Genomic DNA, 24,088 nt, shown 5'->3' with positions numbered 1-24,088 from the left:
AAAGGTTTTCTACTAAACAAAACTTAATGAAGTGGTCAAAATCATGTCTGACCCACTCCATATCCATCTCTCGATATAATGCATCCTATCTTACTCGTGCTGTTCACTTTTCATATTCAACATAGATGGAAAAAAATAACATTAGAATATTTTAACAAATATGATACTAAATGAGATTATTTAATGGCTACAACAGTATAGTAGGCCTATAGACTCTATTTGTACAAATTGCTGCACATTAATTTAATTAAATGAAACCTTGTAATGAATTCACACTGTAGGGTAGACTGTGTACAGTTGAGACACCTTAAATAACTTGCGTTCGCAGCAAGCACAAGTTGTGATTTTTGCTGTGCACTTAGATATTAGTGTCAGCTGGGAAGGAAATATAGAGACCAGACCTCTTGGAACTTTAATTGAATACATAGCGTTGGTAAAGCATACTGAAATTACATCCCTACAAATGTATTAGGCCCTCATGAAAATAAATGTATCGAATTTAAGCAAAGTAGCCTAAATGTTAAGACTGTAAGTCCTTTGCTTTTTTCGTAGCCTATAAAGGATTCTTATAGCCGACTTTGTGTTAATTTAATCTGTAGAGGATTTTTTTAACTCAAACATTAACACTGAAATAAATTAAACTAAAGTATTGTACATTTTTGGCACACCACGACGAGAGGCGCTATGCATTGTTCTAAAGCCAGGTTTTATTCTAGCATGTTGAATAAGTGTTTGACAAACGCGGCGGCGCGTTCTTTTGAATGAAGAGCGCTTCTCGCTCGTGTGAGCGAACACACACTGGAACGTTAGGCCATGTCGCAACGAGTGAATCGTGGCCGAGTGGTTGAACTTACGTTACGATCATTTAGATGACACGGGTTCGAAACCCGAACTAACTTAGACTACTGGTATTTTTATATTAGCCTATTAATGCATTGTATAGTCTATTGTTGATGCAGAGAGATTTGTCTATAGTTCTAAAACATAGTTTTTTGCTTATAGCCTATTTACAAAATAAAATCACCATGCATTTCCATTTTACACCAAGGAACAAATATTATACAATGACTTTACTTCTGTAACCTATAATAATTCCAATCGTAATTTCAAAAGCAGTTCTGTTAAAAAAACATATATATATATATATATATGACGTTTAAACGACAAACAATAAAATCAGAACCAGTATTCTGTTGCGTTCATGGTTCCAGTGGCAGTAATGCATCCACGGCTTTTCAAAATGTCACAAAGCGTTTTGAGATTGTTTTGAATGAAATATTGAAGTTTATAATTAAGTGTTTTGGCACACCACGACGAGTGGCAAACTCTTTGTTTTGTTTTGCAAACTCAGCTAGCCTGTGGGGGGTTTGGAGAAGGTAATAGTTGCTTTATCGTGGGGGTGCAGGACAGAGGTGTTAATGTTCCGTCTTTCATATGGAGAGTGTCGGAGCCAGCCTGATGAGCAGGCAAAGGCAAAATTCTAAGGATTAATCTCAAAATCTCCAAAAGTCCATAGCCTATGTACAGTAGGCCCTATATCTTATTAAATTTTATATTGTAGTTTTATTGATTGTATTTAAAGGTTTTCCACAAACAATTTCAATTTAGCAGCTCTTTAATTCGCGACCCACCTCGTTTTATTGTAAGGTGAATTCAGCAAGGCATGTTGTATCTTTGAAGGAACAAAAGCTATTTGTTACAGTTTTTTCTTCGTGATTTGTGTGGATGACACACAGCGACATATACAGTATTATCAGCTGTATGGTGTTTTTTTACGCTGAAATGCTTAATTTCGAGAAAGACCCGCCGCGCGCAGTGAGGGAGACCAAACTTACTAAAAAAATATCCAGCGCGAGAGAGGCAAAGAAAAACGCCTGTTCTTAATTTATGTTGCTTTGAACTTTTTTCGTTTTGTACCGTTTTAATTTTTTTAATTTAGCTGCAATTTCTTTGACAATAGAAATTTTAAATGTTGCAAGAATAAGATTCTGTGTTTCTTATTTTGCATCACAAAGGGAATAAACTATCGATGCAACCCTGTTTAAATAAATAAACTGTCCCGACACTATTCATACCTTGAAATGTGCGATGGGTTTTCAAACTTAATTAATTTTCTTTTACATTTTCATTGTTTATTTTTTAATTGAAAGCAATACTGTATTGAAAGTATTTTTTCTGATTTGTTCGATCTGTTTTGAAAAATGTCTTCCGTTGCTATGGCCGGGTAGCCTATAACTGTCAGTCATCTCAATCTCGTGAATGATTCACACACACACAAAAAAATAATTTAGCAGATTTATATTTTTACATATTCAATCAGTCTCATTTTTGTTCAAATAATGAAATATATATATATATATATATATATATATATATATATATATATATATATATATATATATATATATATATATATATATATATATATTATAAACAGATAGGAAACTTACCTTTTAAAATGCTGCTGTTTTGCCCTGTCACTTGCGCCACCCGGTATAGCCTAGTCATTTCGCGAACGACTTTGAAATTCGACTGGTTTATTTTTTCTGCGGCAGTAATAGGCATTGTGGTTGATTATTTATTAAAGAATTCAATTGATAATCATAACAACAAGTAAGCCTATTTAATTCTGAATATAACAAAGAATGCTTACACCGACTAACATCGGTTAGTAGCCTAACTGCAAGTCCTGAAAATGTTTTAATTTTACGGTAAATTATTTTAATTTATTTCACTGTTATGTTTCAGTTAATAAATCTACAAACACATTAAAATAACACGAAGTAAATGACAAGTAACCTATTGACATAGCCTTTCTAAATTATAGAAAAACTGGGCACACAATGTTAACGTGTGTCTACTTTTTTTTAATTTAATGAATTTGAATTCGTTTAACCACAAGATTTATCTTGAATTTATCTGTGACCTCAGCTCAGATTACTGCCGCGGCAGATTACGTCATTAAGAGAATAAACTGACACTTTTCAAAGTCTGTGATTACAGCGCCACTCAGCGGTAAAAGGCAGCAAATACACATCCCAATTTTGCCGCCGCGGGAACGGCGGCGGTAAAAGTCTCATTCTGGTTGTCCACCATCTGTATATATATATATATATATATATATATATATATATATATATATATATATATATATATATATATTTAAATCAACCCTTTCACGCGCAAGTTAAAAATATTTTAACCAAGCGGGAAGGAAGTCGACCGGAAGTTGAAGCCGGCCGCGTGCCACCATCTTGTAGCAGAACTTCACCTGCTGTTAGCATCCCATTGACTCCCATTCATTTTGGCGTCACTTTGACAGCGAATAACTTTACATCTGAGGCGTTTAAAGACTCCATTTGTCAATTATTTATTTCTAAAGAAACACGACAATGTATAAAATGCCCCATTACCTTGTAGCTTATGTTATGGCCCCGTAAAAACAGTTTTTGTAAAAGTAGGCTAACGATTGCGTCATAACCACATGACTCTCTGTCGCACAGTAGAGAGATTACCGTATTGACGGGAGGAGAAGCTCGCGGGCAATCGGGGGGACGTGGAGGCAAAATGACAAAATAATTAATCAGAATACCTAGCAAAAGTTTATCCTGCTCCTAGCTCATGGACACCTCCTACTCACGCTCTCCGTCTCTGCAAGATTCGGAAGGGAATGATTCAGATTTCTCATGCCACAGCCACTAGAAGACAGACGGGTTGCTCACGTCACATCTACGTCGTGAAGCTCAGTTTGAGTCTGCGCGTCAGGAACGGAAGTCCTAAAAAATCGCTGAAAATGGGCTTCACTTGCCTCAATTGAGTTCCAATGAGATGACTCTGTCCATTTCTTATACTGTCTATGATTTTAACTGACCCCTTGTTTCCATGGCGACGCGTCATGATTGTCACGTGACACACCGCAGCCACAATAACTAACAGACGTATCGCTATTCGTTTTTCCTTTATTAAAAATATTCACAAACTTGCTTACCATGTCAACTATCTGATATTCCGATTCTTCGTTTAAAAACCTTTATAAATGATCTTGATCTATAACGAGATGAGCGCTGCAGTTCAGAGAGTCCTGTACGTCAGCCGGATTTACAGCACCTGAACTCCACAGTTTCTCCCGAAATACATGAAAGTAAGTGACTGTTGAACTGGGAGAAGAATAGAGTAAACTTTATAGTTCCGCTATGTGTGTCTGACATATGAATAAAACATGTCGGCAAATTACATTTGAATAGATTGTTTCAGCTGCTTCCATAGACATCACGGTGTATTTTACAAACTACAAATGTATTGTTTTACTAGTACTTATGTGTATTTAAATGTCTGAAACATAAAATAAACATTATGTGGTTGAAAACACTGCATATTAGCTGTGATATGATGACAAGCGCTGAGCGCGTCCATCTCTGGCTCAGCGCCAGCCAACGCGCGAAAGCAGTTTGAATCTGGCAGTTCTGTGACGTCACTGAACATTCTAACTCATACTCTCAGGGGCACAGAAATAAGAATCCAATATATGGTGCCATAACGCTCAAAATGTTAAAATGTAATTTACCGTTAAAATTATTTTCGTTAAAAAAATATCTGCCGACATTCGGACTGCCAACCAATCAGCAAACAGCAGCTGACTGTGACCCCAGCAGCTCCCCAGAGATGCTAAGAGAGAGAGAGAGAGAAACTTTATTGTCATTGTAGTTATACAACGAAATTTGTTTGGTAACTCACAGAGGTCAGCAGCCATAAAAACAAAACAAAAACAGCACACATAACATAATAGATGTAATAAAAATATAAAATATAAAGTATAAATATACAAATAAATAAATAATTAAAAAGGCACTCAATATAATCAACAAGATAAATTTAAGGATAGAAATGTAACAGTATTTACAGTATATTTGATAATATAGTGCAAACATTAATGTCCGATGAGTATTTTTGTACATTAGCAGCAAACATGAGAGAGGGCAAAGAGAGGAAAGATTAACTATTTATGTGTTGGGGGGGTGGCACAGGCTACAGCTCTAGGGAAAAAGCTGTTCTTAAGTCTGTTCGTACGGGTTCTGAGTGTTCTGTATCTTTTCCCTGATGGGAGGGGTGCAAAAAGACTATGTCCTGGATGAGTTGAATCCTTGATGATGTTGCTAGCTCGCTTTCGTAGGCGGCTATCATAGATCATATCAAGGTTCGGGAGTTTGATTCCTATGATCCTCTGAGCAGTTTTGACGGTCCGGGTCAAAGCTCGGCGGTTTTCTGCAGTGCAGCTGGAGTACCACACTGTGATGCAATAACACATAATTTATAGCCTACACATAAAAACGTGAGATCAGAGTTTTAAAATCAAACTGTTTAAAAGAGAACAATACATCATGGTTGTAAGCCAATGTGCATTAGGCTGTCGTCAAGCAAGTCGTTTCCCATCATGCTTTTGATCAGCGCAGTTGGTGGAGAGCAACTGCGCTCGACTGCAGAATCTGACACGTGCGCTCGCGAGTGTTTTTTGACATACGTCAGCATGACATCAGAGCCAGGCGGACCACACTAGGACACATTTCTAACCGGCATGCATCTCGCGCTGATCACCGGTGATCGGTTCTGCGCAGATTTTGCTCATCTCAAAGCATACGCTTTTGATCAGCGCAATCGGTGGAGAGCAACTGCGCTCAACTGCAGAATTCGACACATCTGCCTTGCGCTCGCGAGAGTTTTTTGACATACGTCAGCATGACGTTAGAGCAAGGCGGACCACACTAGTGCTGGGTTCCAGTCCACTTTTAGACACGCACTTGCGAACTTCCCTAAGCACTTCCCCTCGGGGTAATCCCCACCGCCATTTTGAAGTGCGTTCCACTTCGTGAAGTGGACGAGGGAAGTTTAGATGGACAAACCCTCGTTCCCTCGGACCGAGGGAGCGAGCCTACTTCATATGTACACTTCAGGCACCTATACTGTATGTCCCACAATGCAGTATGATTGTGACGTCACCACAGATCTCGTCTAATCACCACCACAACAAACAACTCTATGATATATTAATTCAATTTTTTTTAATTGAAAACAACCCAAACACCATATATACATTTGGATGCTGCATTAAACAAATTCTTAAAGGGAAAACAAATGTAAATAATAAATCAACTACATTGCTGATTCCAAGTGATCAAGGGCTTAGGACATTCCAATTCAGCCCATTGCAGTTTCCGCCAGTAGTGGTGATCCAGCCCGTTCTCATCCCAAGGCGTCATATACTGACGCTTTTGACATTTTGTCTACATCGAACGCACATGGCACCCTTTAGCGTCAATATGAGACGCAGATAGATATGGGCCAGAAGGCGCCTCCTAGAGGTCTAACCCTAACCCTACCCCAGACCTAAACCTACCCATAACCGAACAAAGCTCTATGCGTCTCATATTGACGCTAAAGGGTGCCATGTGCGTTCGATGTAGACGAAATGTCAAAAGCGGCAGTATATGGCGCCCTAGGATGAGAATGCGTTGCATTGGGTGATCAGTGACTTTAAGCGTGAAGATGCCACACACTCTGGAGGTGCAAGAGCCAATGAGAGGATTTTCCTTTGGAGGGAAATTCTTTTACGACCATTGTCTTTGAACATGTAATCTGATTGGATGTTTAACACAAGAACCTTTAAGATGCTTATAATACTAAGGTGTCACAAAGTTAGCAGAATGTAATGTAAATTAACAGAATTTTGGGGACGAAGATTGGAGTTTATAGAGACCAAACATGCCACACATATGATTTTAGTTGACCATAGTATGCAAAGTCTGAAATATTAACCCAATAGAGTTTACAAGAATACAAAAACCAACCACATAAAAGGAAAATCATGAGGTGGGAAAATTAGATACATGTTTACACATTTATCAAGTGGTTATATATAGAATATATAGGATTAACTGGGTTTATTTCTCCTCCTCTGCAAGAATTTAAGTGAGATTCACAGCTTTTTGGACATTCCTTTGGATCGTAAAACTCTTATCAGTCTCAGTGTGTCCTGTAACAAGACACCGCGTCCTGCCAGTGTGTTAGCTTCATTTGGGGTTTTAGTTTTTTGGGGGAAGTTTCACAGGCCTCGGTTGGGAGAGTGAGTTTGCTGGATTATTCATTAAATAAATGAATAATTTGTGTCTGTCTGATTGGTCTAGACGCTACAAACGTAAGCAATGACGTACATCCGAGTGAACGAAACGGAGGGAAGTTAGCAAGTGAAGGGCATGACAATTTTGGACTGGAACTCAGCCTAGGACATATTTCTAACCGGCATGCATCTCACGCTGATCACCGGTGATCGGCTCTGAGCAGATTTTGCTCATCTCAACAGAGGTGTAAGGTCCAGGGGTCAGAAAGTAAAAGTCCTGCCATATGTTTATTCCACCCATGAACTCAGCAGCTGATTTCACTAATTAGTTCTCCTGGCTGAATTAGCAAATCCAGGTGATTGGAAAAAAATACTGAGGAGGACTTTTACTTTCTGAACCTGGACTTTACACCTCTACATCTCAAACAAGCCTAATAACTAAAGGGGGCGGGTCTTTGCGTACGGTCAATTGGGACAGAGCTGTGCTCATGACTGCTGATTGAGTCATCTCACCTGGTCCTCATTAGCACGACTCTACTTAACCTGTGCCTTTTCTGTTCTGTGTTGTCAGAAGTTTGGTGTTTATTGTGCAGTGTGTTCCAGCTCACAGTTGTGCCTCAGGCCCCGTTTACACGTACATGGTTATTTTAAAAAAACGGAGACATTTCTCTTTGATTGTGCTCCTCGTTTACACGCAAACGGAGAATTCGCCTCTGAAAACGATTCTTTCTAAAAACTTTGGCCAGAGTGGAGAAAACTCTGTTTGCACGTTTGCATGTAAACTGAGAAAAACTGAGTTTTAGGCAGTCGACGTCACAGTATGCTACAGAATTTGCACTGCGTCAAAGGTGCGACCTATATTTTCGAGATTCTTATTGGCTAACATGGGCTTGAGCTTCTCATTACACTGCCACCTACAGGTTTGGCATGCTCTTGATGGCATATACACGGGTTTGTGTAAACGAACACTTTTCTGAAAACGGAGAGGGTGAAATGTCCATTTATGAAAATAACCGGCCACGTGTAAACGTAGCCTCAGTCCTGTTCCAGTCTGGGTGATTGTTACACTGATGAATTCAGATCTTGTTTATGAATTGTCTGTTTGTGGTTCTGGTTGTTGCTTGGATACCCTGTACCAGTGTCTAACTGGCTTTGCCTGCTGTTCACACTAGTGTAATTCTAATAAATTCACCTTACTGCATTTGCGATTACACCTGTCTCGTTCATCCCTGACAGTTGCAGGTTCACTATGATATCAGAAACCAGAAGTCTAATTCGCTGTTGGTTCCTTCGATTTTCCTATGGTGTTTTACACATAAATCGAAAAAAACCTATAGGAAAATCTCTGGAAGCAGTGGCGTATTAGTTTTCATACCTTCACCACTCTATTACGAGTTATAAAGTCAGAATCTTTTTTCCCCTCAGAATTGGACTTATAACTTCCAATTGTGAGTTTATATCTCAGTTCTGAGAAAAGTCAAAATTGTGAGATATAAACTATAAAAAATGTTCATCTCGCAATTCTACTTTATTCCTCATAATTGCGAGTTTAGGCCCTATACATTATCTCGCAATTCTGACTTTATTTCTTGCAATTGCGGGTTTGTTTCACAATTCTGACATAACTCGCAATGGCGAGTTTATATCTTTCGATATGAGAAAAAAGTCAGAATTGTGAGATATAAAGTCGCAATTATCTTTTACATTTTTTTATTCCGTGGTGAAAACAAGCTTCCATAGTACCCAACCCTATCATATTGGTGGAATATCTAAGGGATACAAACCAATCAATCACATTAATAAAATGAATACAAAGACGTGGCATAACATTTAGAATGTAGGCCTGTATTAATTAGACTGGTGTTTTCTTTTCTCGTTGCCTTTGCTCCAGACAGCTGCTGTTCCTGCTGTGTTCTGTTATAAACAAGATTTCTTGTAAACCACATGACCATGCATTTTCTTGCCAATATTTTTTTTTTTTTTTTTTTTTTTTTTTGTGTCAAACCCCAATTTGACGCAGGTGGGAAATAGCCCTCGTAGTCTTTTCTCAGTTAGTTGGTAGATGATATTAGTCGCTGTCCTAATGGAATAGTCACATATGAGCAAGGTGAAACAGCAAGATGATCAGCACTCTGTTTTTTGCATTTTTTGTTTTTCTTGCAGTGGATGCAAGACCCACGTAAGTACTAGAATAATTGACTAATTTTACAAAATGTAAAAAAAAATGTTTTCTCATAATTACCCACTTCTTGAATTTTGTTCTATCCTATCAGTGCTTATACATGTGTATGCATTTATACCGCAGATGCCTAATTGTTGCTCCAAATAAAATTCACCTGGGAGTGGAAGAGACTGTGAGTGTGCAGCTTCATGGAGCAACTAAAGAAACCAGCATGCAGCTATACTTTGAAAACCAGTTTCCTTCAATGCCTCTGTCAGAAAAGAAATCTATAATCCTTAACAAGGACAATAACTACCAAGCTGTGGTGAAACTTAAAGTAAGTCTGTACACTTGAGATTTTTAAAAGGGTTAAAATCTATTTCTCCACAGCAAACTCTGCCAATGTCTTTTCAAACCAATATACTGTAGGTTGATCCTAAGATGTATAGGGAAGTCCCAGGAAGTACAAAAATGGATTCATATGTTCAGCTTGCAGCTAAAAGCAATGATGTCTTTGCAGACCAAGTCAAAAAAGTCAAAAAAGCCAACATCTTTTTGTCAACTAAAAGGGGGTACATTTTTATCCAAACAGACAAGCCCATTTATAATCCAGGGGAAAAAGGTACTGTATGACTATTCACTTTCTTCTTTTTTTCTTTTCTTCTACTTATTTACTTTCATTAAATAATGTATTATTTGTTTACCAGTATTAAAAGTGCCCACATTAGTTTCTCTTTATTCCACGTTTTTCAGCAAAATACAGAATCTTCACCCTAGACAACTACATGCTCCCCATAAAGGATGAAATTCACGTTCAAATAGCAGTAAGTTGTTATTGTCCATGATGAAACGTGAATAATATGCACAAATACCTGGAATGAGCAGATGAAAAACTTTCTTTTTACAGAATTGCAAAGGCTTGACTGTTTACAATCATATTTTGATTTCTGACCAAATCTTGGAAAAAACTATCACTATACCGGAAGTGGAGCTGTAAGTTAACTACATGAACACTAAACAACACTTACACTAAATAAAGTGTGTATATAGTGATTGTTTAAAGCTTTGGTTGTACATATTCTTATACAATGGGCAATATTACATTATAGGGGACAGCTATGGACTTGTAATGAACCTCATTGATATATTGTGTGAAATTTTATTCATCCTTCAGGGCTGGCAAATGGAAAATCATTGCATCATTCCATAAGTACCCTGAATCTATCTCAGCATTGGAGTTTGAGGTCAAGGAATACGGTAGGTATTATGAATTATGATTGCAGGTGCATCTATTTGAAGAATTCTCGTTTAATCGGTCACTTTAACCTTTCATTTATCACAGTTTTGCCCACATTTGAAGTTAAGATTGAGTCTACACAGCCTTACCTTATTTTGATGAGCAAGTCCTTTTCATTCAACATCTCTGCCAGGTATGTACACTACTCCATCACATGCTGATGGGGTTTGTTGTTGACTTCAGATTTTGCAATGTAACTCATCAGTTTTTGGTGTTTTCAGATATACTTATGGGAAGGGGGTCAACGGGATAGCATATGTTCGATTTGGACTTATTGATGAAATGGGGAATAAGATATATCTCCCAGGCACTGAACAGCAGATAGCAGTAAGTAAATAATTTTGCAGTAGAAAAAAAGCTAAAAGGTTTCTGACAATTAAGTCTTTCAGATAATAAAAAGAAATTATCTAAAAAAAATTAATAAAAAAAATCTATATAACATAACGTATGTATATGTGTGTGTAAAATTTACTTATCAGTATCTGATTTGGCTTATTTGTTTATATTCTTCTGTTATGTAGGTAGCGGATGGCACTACAAATACAGAAGTACTCACTGAGGTCTTAAAGAATAACACTCAAGGCCATATAGAGGGATATTATCTTTATATTGCAGTCTCGGTTTTGGAAAAAGCAAGTGAGTAATACATGGAAAGTAGCCTAATGATTAGATCAGGAAATGTATGTAATAAAATCAATTCTAGTTATCACAAGTGCAAAAGTATATTGATTGTCTTATTATACACCAGTCATCTTATTCAATTATTTTATTTACTTAAAGTTACTATTTATCCTCAGATGGGTATTAAAATATGTTAAATGACTGAAAATCATATCACAATGAATATTTTGACTTATTTTATGCAGGTGGCAATCTAGAGGAAGCAGAAAGTTCTTCTGTGAAGATTGTGACATCACCATATGTTGTTGATCTGTCAAAAACCAAGACATATTTCACCCCGGGTGGCATGTTTTCCATTTTGGTATGTGGCCTAAATAATTGTTTAACTCAAATATGTTATTTTTATCCCTCTCTGGCTTTAAAATGTATGTTAGTATCACACCTGCATACACAAATAAATTAAATTATGTTTTGATTACTGCATTTCTTTTGAAGGCTACTGCAACATATCCAGATGGCCAAAGAGTCCCAAACTTGAAATTTACAGCCACTGTTAGAATAAAAGGATCACCAGAGCAGATTCTGAGCAAAGAGGGCTGGGGAAATGAAATGGGAGATGTAGCCATGTCCTTTCAAATACCACCACAGGCTAAGAATTTAGCTATAACGGTGAGATTTCACATGATATTTGATATATCTTTATTACCATTCCAAAGTGTGCCACAATATACAATGACCTTGTTTTAAATCTGCTGTCAACAACAGTATCAACATTTTGTGTATCCTTGTGGCTTTAGTATTGACCAATCAGCATCCAGGACTGGAACTGTCCATTTAATATGGTCCTTATTTTGCAGGTTTTTGCAGAGGGGAGAGACCAGGAGGTAATTCGTAGTGATAAAAAGATGACAGCCAGTGCAATAAAAGCTGAAGAACACAGCTATCTTAGTTTAGAAGTGGAGCAACAGTTCCTACAGCCTGGAGAAGACTTAAAAGCCACATTACGGGACATTACACCTCAGGGTTCAGGAAAACCAACTTTCTTTTATTTTATGGTAAGACTAAGAACAATCAGCTTGGATGTCATTTTTTGAATAGGTCTTTACCAGATTAGCTTTATCTTCAATCTAATGTCTTCCATCATTTAAAAAATAAATAATTCCCCAAACAGGTTTGGAGTAAAGGACGAATTGTGCAGGTGGGGAGGGTGCCAAGAACTGAAATCACAACAATCAATGTGAACTTCAATGTGGAAATGGTGCCTTCTTTTCGCCTGGTCGCCTACTATTTTACAGACTTTACACCAAAAGGAAAAATAGTGGCTGACTCTGTGTGGGTCGATGTGAAAGATGTCTGCAAAGGCAAGGTACAGCAGAGACGATTTATCATTCAGAATCTAAATATGGTGAAATATTGGTTTAGAAGCGAGTGTTTCCACATACCGTTTTGTTTGTATAGGTAGAAATTGATCCAATGGCTGAGATAAAACCTGCAACTGAGTTTAAGGTGACGGTCAGAACAGATCCAAAGGTCAAGGTGGCTCTTGCCGCAGTGGACTCAGCTGTTTACATTCTGAACAAAAACAAACTAAGCCTTCAAAAGGTAATGCATTTGGGATTATGTGCTGTACATTATGTACAAAATCAAAACTGGAGTTTTGTGGATATCTAGAATGCTATGCTAGTGTACTCCTAAAAGTACTGCATGTACCTTTTTAGTATTGCCGCTCATGATGGAGATGATTTGTTTTTTCCCCACAGATGTTTGAATATATGAACTTGTATGACTTGGCCTGCTCTGTCGGAGGAGGAGAGGACTCCAGTGCTGTTCTGCAGAGAGCTGGGCTAACTTTCATTTGTAACTGTGATCTGGAAACCCCTTTACCCGAGAGTAAAATACCTATTGTATTGAATTATTATTCAAGAACCATAAGAGCATGAAAGCGTGATCAACACAGTTTTTTACTTCTCAGAGCATAAGTGTTACAACTCTAAACCTGACCCTCGCATCAGGAGAGCAGCGGATTATGTTGCAAAATACAATGCAGTCGGTAAGATGCAAAACAACAGTTTGACAACCCTTGATCATTCCTCACATGATTTGTCTTTTAATCATATGTCAATTGACAATATCATCAACAGTCAACAGCTATAAGAACAATGACAGGAAATGTTGTCTTGATGGTGTAAGGCCAAGCAAACTGCATACGTCCTGTGATGAGCGTCTCAAAAGAGTAAAAGCATCGGACAGCTGTCGTAAGGCTTTTAAACAATGCTGCGAAGCTGCAAATGAGAGGAGGAAGAAGGAGAAATTTGAGAGGAGAAAAACCAGCCTTGGAAGAGGTACAATTTGTCTTGCATAACTTCTTGGAAGGGTTTTCTTGGATTAAAACCACATTTATTGCACAATTCTACAGTGATTTGACTTTCTAAATCAAACCAAACAAAGAAATGCGTGAGCAGTGAAGCCAGTTTAGTTTATTATTTTATAATAACAGTAATTATTATTATTATCATCATTATTATTATTATCATCATTATTATTATTATTATTATTATGTTAATATCCTTAATAATAATAATAATAATAATAATGTTAATGTCTATATCAGTGGCTTCACTGCCACTATAGTTTAAATTATAAAATATAAAAGTTACTGAGTAGTGAAGTCATTTAGTATATAATCATAATTATAATAATTATTTTTACAATATTGTCAATATTAATACTAAATTGGCTGCTTACACTTATATACAATCAATTTAAATTATAAAATGTATTAAAATATAAAAAAAGTATATAAAAGCTGAAATCTACTCTTCTTCTGTCTGTCACTGTAGTCACTGACGACACACTGGACGAAATTGTTATTAATGAGGATGCAATCTACCTTCGTAAATATTTCCCACAGTCATGGATGTGGACAGTCATTGAATCAGATAGGACTGGCATTATCAGGTTACCAATTAATCAGATAAATAAATAAATATTATAATGAGTTTAACTATATATACTGATGAATATAAAAAAAAAAACGATGTCAGAGGTGATTTATTCTATGTAAATACTTTTTTTGTCTTTTGTAAACTTAAAGGCATGATGCAGTTGCTCCTGATTCTATAACCACTTGGGAAATACAGGCTGTGGGCATTTCTTCCACAAAAGGTTGCTATTAACTTAAAATCTGCCATTTGGTGTGCTATTTAGATGCTGATTATTTTTCAAAAGGTATTTATTATTATTATTATTATTATTATTTAGGATTCTGCATTGCAGAGCCAAAACCCCTAAAGGTCTTCCAAGATTTCTTTTTGTCCGTCAACCTTCCTTACTCTGTGAAGAGAAATGAACAGCTTCAGGTTAAAGCTGTTGTGTACAATTACAAGCAAGAGAGTTTACAGGTAAATTTAATTCATCTTTATTTCAGGTGCTATTCTTTTTAACCAGCAAACAGTGCATGTGCCTGAAAAATGATTAGTGTGACAAACAAGATTAAAATGCTTTGAAACTCGGCAAAACTCTAGTTCCTGTTTAAGGGCCGAGAATGCCATATCATGTGTCTCTTTAGGTAATAGTGAAGATGAATAAGGAGAAAGGTTTGTGCACTGCTGGCGGCAGTGAGGTGAGGGAGGTGGTCACGGTTCCTGGTAACTCTGCAGTGGCCGTGTATTTCACCGTGGTGCCCCTTGTTATCGGATATATCCCCATCACTGTGCTGGCTTACGCCTCAGACACTGCCCAAGATCGAGTAGAAAAGGAGCTCCGTGTGGAGGTAAAGTGTGGCATACCACGATTTTACTGTGCTTCAGTGTCACATACCTGAGAAATTAAAGGTGTTTCTCATGGGAATGCTCTTGTTTCCTACAAGTTATTCAGTATTCACCCAAAAACTCTCTTGGTAATCCTTCATCTTTAGGGGGAAGGAGAAATCGCCTCTATTGACAGGGAGTTCAACATTGATCCAAAATGTAAGAATCCAGCATATAAATAGTAGATATGTTCATAGGCTTTCCATCATTGCAGTAAACTTTTTTTTTTTGTCTTTTTATGCAGTGAGGAAATTAGAGATTGATATTCCAGTCCCTGTTGATGAGATCCCTGGTGGAACAGACTCAGACATCTTTTTGAGTTTAAAAGGTGAGGTGGTATATATGTATATATATAAAGGTTTTAAGCCGCTAAGCTCCAGGGAAGTTTTCAGTCCATTGATCGAGTAAGTGAATTCTTATTCTGTGAATGTTTCTGAAGAGCATGAGCCTATGTGTGTGTGGGTGGGTGGATGGATGGATGGATGGATGGATGGATGGATGGATGGATGGATGGATGGATGGATGGATGGATGGATGGATGGATGGATGGATGGATGGATGGATGGATGGATGGATGGATGGATGGATGGATGGATGGATGGATGGATGGAATTGAGGTACAGTAGATAATGACCTTGTTATTTTCCAGGTGGTGTGATGGGCGAGTCGGTAGAGAACTGTCTAAACCTGGAGGGTGTTGATAAACTCATTCAGCTGCCCACTGACTGTGCGGAGCAGATTATGGTGAAGATGTCTCCTGCTATTCATGCCATGAGGTACCTGGATGCCACCGACCAATGGATATCACTGAAAGCTGAACGAAGAGATGAGGCCCAATCAATGATCCAAACTGGTGCGTATCCATTATGAGATACATTTAGATGACAAAAAAAATCAAGTAAATATTCTAATAGGTCATAAGCTATGAGCAGGGCCGTAACTAGGGTATCCAGGTTGTTGCTGGGGGCTCTTCTGTTTATTTGAAATATAATCTTTTGTAACATTAAAAATGCCTTTACTGTCACTTTTCTTAAGTGTAATGGATCCTTTTTGAATAAAATTATTAATTTATTTTAAAAAAATCGTACTGACCCCAAACTTTTGAACAGTATTGTATATATCATATATTTGCAAATATATGCGAGACAAGAGTTTTGTTGGGCCCACCATTATACAAAAGTATTAAGTATTAAAATACCTGACAAATGTTGAAACATCATATATACTTAAACAACATACATCTTTGTTTTAACTTCTTATGTACCAGGTTACAGCACAGTCCTCACACACAAGAAACCGGACGGCTCTTACGGAGCCTTTCTGCAGACTCCCAGCAGTGTTTGGTACATTTTTGGTTCCTCTAGCACAACGGATACAGCATGACACTAGCAATCCCAAGAATGCTTAATATGTATTTTTTATATTAACTAAAAGAAATCCACACATAATATTTTGATTTTGTTTTTGATATATATTAGTTTGATATATATTTATTTATTTTTATTCTATCCAACCTTCCTGTAGGCTTACTGCATATATTGCCAAGGAGCTGACGGAGTCCCGGGACATTATCAATGTGAATGACTTATATATTCAGGATGCCATGTCTTATCTAATTTCCAAACAGAAGAGCAGTGGTGCATGGGATGATCCCAATCGCCTATATGACAGAGGAATGAAGGTACAGCTAAAAGGGTATATTTATTTTATTTATCAATATCGTATTGCTAACATTGACTGAAAATAGACAAATATTTGTCCCCAGGGAGGAGTTGGAAAGGCGAAAGATGATGTTCCCCTAACTGCTTTTCTCCTTATATCAATGAACCATGCTTTGAAAGTCTACGAGCTGGGAAGTGATACAGAACTGGTAACATATTAACTCATCAATTGTGACATCAATTCAATTCATTAACTACTGAATAAACAAAACAAACCTCTGTTTATTTCCAGAGAGCAGCTATTGATAAAGCAAAGTCTTATCTAGACGGGCAGTTGGATGCTTTGGAGAGTCCTTATTCACTTGCCATCACAGCTTATGCCTTGACCTTGCATGACCATCAAAGTGCAGAAGCCCGGCGAGTGCAGCAGAAGCTAAAAGACATTGCTAATTGTGACAGCAGTCAGTAATTAAATTATTACCAGCAATTTTACATCTTGAATTCTTTCTCTTAGAACATAATTCACGTAACATAGCAGAAGATATTCTCAAAAACTGCATGTCTATACACATAAAATATTAAATAAATAAAGAATCACCAAAAAAATGTGGTCAGTTTTTTTTAGCTAATTTGTCATATTATTCAATCCGTGGATCATATTTTCTCTCCTTTCTGCACAGAAAAGTGTTTTTGGAATGCCAAAGGTGGCAGAGGCGAATCAGTGGGTAAAGCTGCGGCTGAATCTGTGGAGACCACAGCATATGCTCTACTCAGTATGCTGTCAGTGAGTGACATGAAGACTGCTAAACTCGCTGCAAACTGGCTGACAGAGCAGCGCAAATATGGTGGTGGATTCCAGTCCACACAGGTGGGTTGCGGAATTATAATAACTCTTTCCCCGCCAGCATTTTTTATTTTTTTTTAGTTGCCAGCCACTGCGAGCATTTTTGATCATTTTCACAAAAGTGTCATGGCCCCCAGAATATTTTGTTGTATGAATAGGCCTATCTGAACATGCAATATATCAAAAGAAAGAACAGACCCTCAGCTTTTAAACAAACAAACAAACAAACAAACAAACTTTTTAATTAACACTTCACTGTGGGTAAAAAAAAAAAAAAAGGACCATTTTGAGAAAAAGCTGTGATAATAGCGTTTTGTAAAAGACTAAATCCAGATCAAATTCAGAAGGATGATCAAAATGATGGAGTAGATCGAGTCCATCAACATCCCCAAAGCTTGCACAGTCCTATTGTTCGTCCTGGGTCTACATTTCATTCATTAGCATTAGGCAGTTTTGATTTATATGCTGTTGCTCGCATTATTTTACATATGCATATGATTAGCCTACATATGACAATGCATGTTTCTGTATTTTCTTCACATGTGTTTTGATGCCATAGCACCCCCTACCGTATAATAGTGATACGGAAATTTCTGCCGTGGAAGCGTTTTCTCACAAATGATTGAAATTTCCGTCAGTGGCGGGGAAAGAGTTAACTATAAAATGTTGAAACGTGACTTTACTCCCAATTCTTAATAGGCTAATTAATTCCTTATAAAACAATATCAAAAAAGTGTTGTAATGCTGTTTTTAGAATTATACATTTTAAAACTGTTTGATAGCCTGATATACCATTTAAACATTTTTGGAAGAAATTAATACTTACATTTATCAAGGATGCATTGAATTGATCATAGTGACAGTAAATACATTTATAATGTTAAAAAAGATTTATATTTCAAATAAATGCTGTTCTTTTGAGCTTTCTATTCAAAGAAAAAAAAAAATCACAGTTTCCACAAAAGTGATACATTTATAATATGTTATAATATTTATAATAATAATAAAAGTTGCTTAAGCATCAAATCAAAATATTAGAATAATTTCTGAAGGATCATATGACAAAGACTGGAGTAGTGCTTAAGTTTTGCTACCACAAGAATACTGTAAATGATTTTTTTTAAATGAGTAAGTTATCTTAAATTATAATATTTCAAAAAAAATACTGTATTTATGATTAAATAAATGGAGCCTAGGTGAGCATAAGAGACTTCTTTAAAATAATAATAATAATAATAAATAAAAAAAACAGCCTTACAAAACCTTTGAACAGTAGTGTACCTTTTATTCATTTGTCTGGTGGTAACAGATCCTTAATACACAATCACACACATTGCATTGGACTGTGTACAAGGACTGTTTCTTACCAAGTTAAAAAATCATAAAATAACTTTGTGTACTCAAATGTGAAACAGCAGTGAGGCATAATAATAATAAAAAAAAGATATGTTGCAGGTTGAAATACACTAAAGAGTGCTCCATGAACTAAAGAGTTTTTACCATTATTACCAAACCTCAAGTTGCTGCACAAGTACATTTAATACCATAGTTAATGCACATGGGTCATGTACAACCCACAAAACAAGGGTCATAATGGGGTCACTTACTTGTCATAGGACACTGTTTTTAAAAAGGTTGCCTTTTTTTAAATGACAAGACACATAATGTGAAAATTATAGGCCCAAGACCAAGCAATTTTTGGCACATTAGCGTTTTTAAAACTTGTCAGCCCCATTTCTTCCATCTTTTGTGTTGGTTTTCTAGTTTGCATTAATCCTTGTTTTTTTTTTTTATATATATATATATATATATATATATATATATATATATATATATATATATACATAGGATACAGTTGTGGCCCTTGAGGCTCTGACGAAATACAGCATACTGAGCAACGACATAGGAGACCTGAATCTGAGGGTGGAAATGTGCCTTGAAAATGGCAACAAGCAAGATTTACACTTGACCAAATATAATGCGCTCACCGCAGAAGTTGTTAAGGTAAGAAAGATTACTAAAACAGTAATGGTACTATTCCTAAAAGGTGACTAATTTATCTTCAGCAGATACATGCATATACTTTACATTTAAAAATAGTGATGACTCATTTGTACTGTCCAAATGTTCTTTTCTTTCTTGAACGAATAAGCCCCTCCCACTAATTCCATATTCAAATCCATATTCAAATTCCATATTGCAACTAGAAAGTAGGTTCATGGCTTTGGTGCAACTAATTTTAAAAAGGAACAAACGTTTTGAAATGTTGAAACATCCAGTTTCAATGGGGAATATATACAGAGTGCAGAAAACTCAAGTGATTTTATTGGTCTTTAAATATGTGGTAAAGTATGCGGTCTTTAAATATGTGATAAAGTATGCCATAACAAGTAAAAAACCCTCACTATATGTGCACTTGTTTACACAGGTCAGAAATACTGGTAAAGTTACCCTAAATGTTACGGGAACGGGACGTGGAACATTAGCAGTAATATTTTTTTATTTTTTTTATTTACATTATTGATGATCTATGATGTTTCAGTTAATGCTATTTTAAATGACTTTTTGCTCATTACAGGTTGTGCAGACATACAGAACTATGAAGAAGGATGAAACATACTGTGATCTTTTTCACCTTAGTGTTACAGTGGAAGGAGAGCTGGAATATAGTACGTAACATATAATGCGACAGCCGCTGTTGTTGTAGGTCACTCTGAATAAGAAATTAAATGTGAATTGTGTGTATATATATATATATATATATATATATATTTTTTTTTTTTTAAAGTATAAATGTTTTATTCAACAAAGACAGGATGTTAAAAACTATACATTAAATGAAAGTTGCACATATCTGTTTGGGTGAGGGTGACCTCAGGTGGCGAGGAGGAGTAGTTACAAACGTCATCTAATAATAATTTAGACTATCATAAAACTTAAAGTCAATATGCTCTTCTCTAGAAATGTACAATAAGGAAGAAAAGTTTGATGATTATTACAACTACGAAGCCGAGGAGGATCAAAAAGATGAGCCCATGAGCAGCATAGAATGGTTTGATCTTCGCAGCCGCAGAAAAAGACAAATCTCAGAGGAGCCAAAGAAAGAGAGTTCACTCATATACACAGTGTGTGTGGGGTGAGCACAGTAAACAGTCTTTTTATGCACTTAAAAATGATTTGTTATATAAATGTTATATAAATCATTTGTTATATAAATGTTCAGCAGAATTGTTTGGCCTATTTTCTCCTCTGTCCTCCCACAGCATGAAAAAGAACAATTCTGTTGGCATGGTCATAGTGGACATCTCACTCCTAAGTGGACTGATGCCAAACATCAAGGATTTGGAACATGTGCATATGCATTTATCATTTTTATTATTATTACATGTAGTTCTCAAAAATACATTATATTTCTATGACTTGTTAGTATTCTACTTGTTATTACGATGTAAGTATTAATAATATTTGATATTATTTACCATTTTCGTAATTTGTATATTTTTTTCTATCAATAAGCATTAGATAAACATCAAAATAAAAAAATAAAAAAATTAGAGCACGTTTTCTCACAATAAGTGCCATATTTCTGGAAGTTTTCTGTATTTTCCTGACTTTGTTGAGTTACAAATAATACAAATACTATGTGATATAAAATATGAAAGTATGTTTTTCTAAGTATTTATTTTATCTCTCATTTCCCCCCCCCACAGAATGTAAAGGGCTCAGAGAGGTTCATTGATCACTACAAAACCCACCATAATAAAGTCTTTCTTTATTTTGCGAAGGTAATGGAATAATTTATATTCAAGAATCCCATGAATTTTAAATTGTTTCTTTTTGATGTATGGTTTGCATTATTTTTTTTTTATTTATTTTTTTTTGCTGAATTTGAAAATAAATGTCATTGAGTTAAATTGGCTCCACTTTAATTCATCAGTACTTATGCAACAGATCCAGCAGACACGAATAATTTGATTACATGGTTCATGTCAACAGATCACCGAAACAGAGGAGTGTCTTCAGTTTGGTGCTGAACAGGTCGTTCCCATGGGCCTTGTCCAACCTTCTTCTGCTGTCATCTATGACTATTACAGCCCAGGTCATCAAACGCTATGACCAGAACACTTTATTGACAACACTTTTGTGTATGAACACTGACTAATGCTATTCAATGTGTTACACAGAAAAGAGATGTGGCATTTTCTATACAGCCCCTCAGAAAAGCCCAATGATCTCCAAACTGTGTAGTGGGGATGTGTGTACATGTGCAGAAGGTGGGAAAAACTGTTGGATACTGTGATTAGATTTGAACACATGGGCCTCAAAGGCATAAATGAAAACCAGATGTCCATTTCACACTTTTCAGGTGGTTGTCCAAATCTGAAAGTCACCTTCAGCAAGGATATGAAAAATACCACCCGGAGCAGCTATGCATGCTACGATCCTGTCGTTGACTATGGTGAGAAACTAAAGTCAGATAATGTACAAATACAGTATATTGCCAAGTCTTAACACTAAACTAACTTATTTGAAATGTGTTCTGTTTTCTATAGTCTATGTGATTAAAATTCTCAACTCAAGCAGAGATGAAGTGTTTATGCACTATACCACATTAATCACTAATGTTCTTCAGATTGGTAAGTTTGGTCCTCTGTATTTTTACATTCAAAATGAAACAAGTTGTAATAAGGTTCTGTAGATTGATTAAAGTTATAACTATTAGTTATTCTATGGCAGTTTTGAATACTTGGTTTTGATTGGCGAATCATGCCATCCACTAGCAAATTCAATCAAAATGATGTTAAAAAAAATGCCCATCATAACGAGTATCCTAGTAAACATAGTCGGTTGTGTCTTGAACAAAGTTGAGAGAGAAAATGCACGTGTACAGAATGTATTAGTATGTTGGATCTGTGCATGTGGTCTTAAAGTGACATCAGCCTAATATATCTGCAGCTATCTGTGTTTTTTTTGTTGTTGTTGTTGTTAAAAAACACTCACTGCTCTTGATTGAATAAGCTCTGTAACTTTAATAAGGTTTAATCTATGTTTAGTTTATACAGTGAAGACTATGCAGTGTTATTTTACATTTGACAAGCCTACTTCTTTAAATTTCTGTGAAAACTGGGAATTTCACTGGTATCTAAAATGTTGGTGTCATAACTTTTTGCAAAAACAGTTTCATGGCCAGGAAAAATATTTATTCACAGGACTTTTTTTTTTTTTTAAGTCACCGGCCTTTGGCAGTTGTGGCAAAAAGTTAGTTTTAGGCCCTGGTTGTAATGGACTATTTTTTCTTAGCAGAATCTTTAAGATAACATACAGGTAAAATCATAAGATTATTTCAACCAACATTTCTTGTCTACTGTCCACATATTTGTTTATGTGATATCTGTAATGTATCATTAGCCTGGAATCACAAAACAAACCCAGACCTGACCATGTTGTCAGGAGTTATTTTGTGATAATTGCCGACTGACCGTACATACTTAAAGTAATGGATTCTGCAAAGTTCATTATACCTAATAACGTAGAACCTTATTGTAAATTGTTACCGCAATAAATAATATATCAACACAACCTTTCTTGTTAAAGGGGTGGACTCTGGTATCCAGAAAGATGTCACGCGCCAGATGATACTGCGCTTATCTTGTGATAAAATGGAGCTGAATAATGAAGCACAATATCTGTTCATGGGTCAGAACAACGCAATCTCAGTTCTGAATAACGATGGACAACAGTAAGCCTTGAAATCAGTTTATTGAAAAGACAAAATGCAAATTGTTTTTTGATTCATAAAACATTGTTCTTCTATTGTTTCTGAAGTTTCAGGTATCTACTGAACAATGACATGTGGATCGAAAAGATACCAGAAGAAAAGAAATGCAAGGCAACCTCGAGTCGCTCTGCCTGCTCTCATCTGAATGAATTTATAAAGAAACACCCCATTAAACTCTGTGATATTTAGAAAACATAACGAAGATGGTAAAATAACCACTTAAAACATCATTATTTGGCTCTGTAAATCATGTGCTTTTATTTCTAGTGCATATACTGACATATAAAGAGACTGTTACAGTTGTTTGGTACATTGGAAAATAGAGTCAAGCATTTCAATTCAGTTTTCTGTGTGTATTGGCAATACAGTAGATTCACGTCACCTTTCATTCTGATACATAGAGGGAAGTCAAATGGAAGAAATTTATTACAATAATTCCAGATATTATCTCTTTGACACGCCTTGACCTTTAGCTTTTCAGTATTACAACACCATAAAACAAGGGTCCTCTTTTTAGGGGTATTTTTTAGAGATGCTACATTTCTGAGAAATATTCAAGAGTGCATTATTGCAGTTTAAATACTATGTTTAAAATGCTTCATGTGTCCTGTTGTGGTTATACACAGTACAGTTTTATTATGGAATACTGTATTTAGTGGCTTAAACAACACTCTCTTTGTATCGCTTGCACTCGTTCATGACTTCATATAAAGTACAGATGATGTCCTGATTGTGAATTCATTGCTTTTGTGAACGTCGTGGTGTAACATCTGGGCCAAAATGATCAAACTGTCAATGCAGAAAA

At 36.1% G+C, this 24,088-nt stretch overlaps 1 protein-coding gene across 1 annotated transcript; it reads left to right on the top strand.

The window, feature by feature from the left end:
• Nucleotides 1-9,128: 9,128 nt before the first annotated feature.
• On the top strand, nucleotides 9,129-24,013 carry c4 (complement component 4). The gene is made up of 41 exons (XM_082179686.1): nucleotides 9,129-9,290; nucleotides 9,417-9,609; nucleotides 9,702-9,894; nucleotides 10,026-10,096; nucleotides 10,180-10,265; nucleotides 10,447-10,529; nucleotides 10,615-10,702; nucleotides 10,791-10,896; nucleotides 11,091-11,205; nucleotides 11,436-11,551; nucleotides 11,686-11,859; nucleotides 12,048-12,245; nucleotides 12,362-12,556; nucleotides 12,649-12,792; nucleotides 12,951-13,080; nucleotides 13,163-13,240; nucleotides 13,332-13,532; nucleotides 14,031-14,148; nucleotides 14,285-14,355; nucleotides 14,452-14,591; nucleotides 14,759-14,962; nucleotides 15,107-15,158; nucleotides 15,244-15,327; nucleotides 15,649-15,852; nucleotides 16,267-16,342; nucleotides 16,524-16,680; nucleotides 16,765-16,869; nucleotides 16,953-17,121; nucleotides 17,341-17,528; nucleotides 19,353-19,508; nucleotides 19,933-19,992; nucleotides 20,083-20,173; nucleotides 20,466-20,640; nucleotides 20,768-20,855; nucleotides 21,215-21,289; nucleotides 21,501-21,603; nucleotides 21,689-21,778; nucleotides 21,871-21,963; nucleotides 22,058-22,141; nucleotides 23,100-23,244; nucleotides 23,331-24,013. The coding sequence occupies exons 1-41, from the start codon at nucleotides 9,232-9,234 to the stop codon at nucleotides 23,470-23,472; spliced, it is 5,100 nt and encodes a 1,699-aa protein (XP_082035812.1). The 5' UTR covers nucleotides 9,129-9,231; the 3' UTR covers nucleotides 23,473-24,013.
• The last annotated feature ends 75 nt before the right edge of the window (nucleotides 24,014-24,088 follow it).

Source organism: Leuciscus leuciscus (assembly GCF_965113295.1).
Source record: "Leuciscus leuciscus genome assembly, chromosome: 9".
NCBI classification, from domain to species: Eukaryota; Metazoa; Chordata; class Actinopteri; order Cypriniformes; family Leuciscidae; genus Leuciscus; species Leuciscus leuciscus.
Note: the sequence above shows the minus strand (reverse complement) of the source record. Positions and strands in the feature narration are given on the sequence as shown.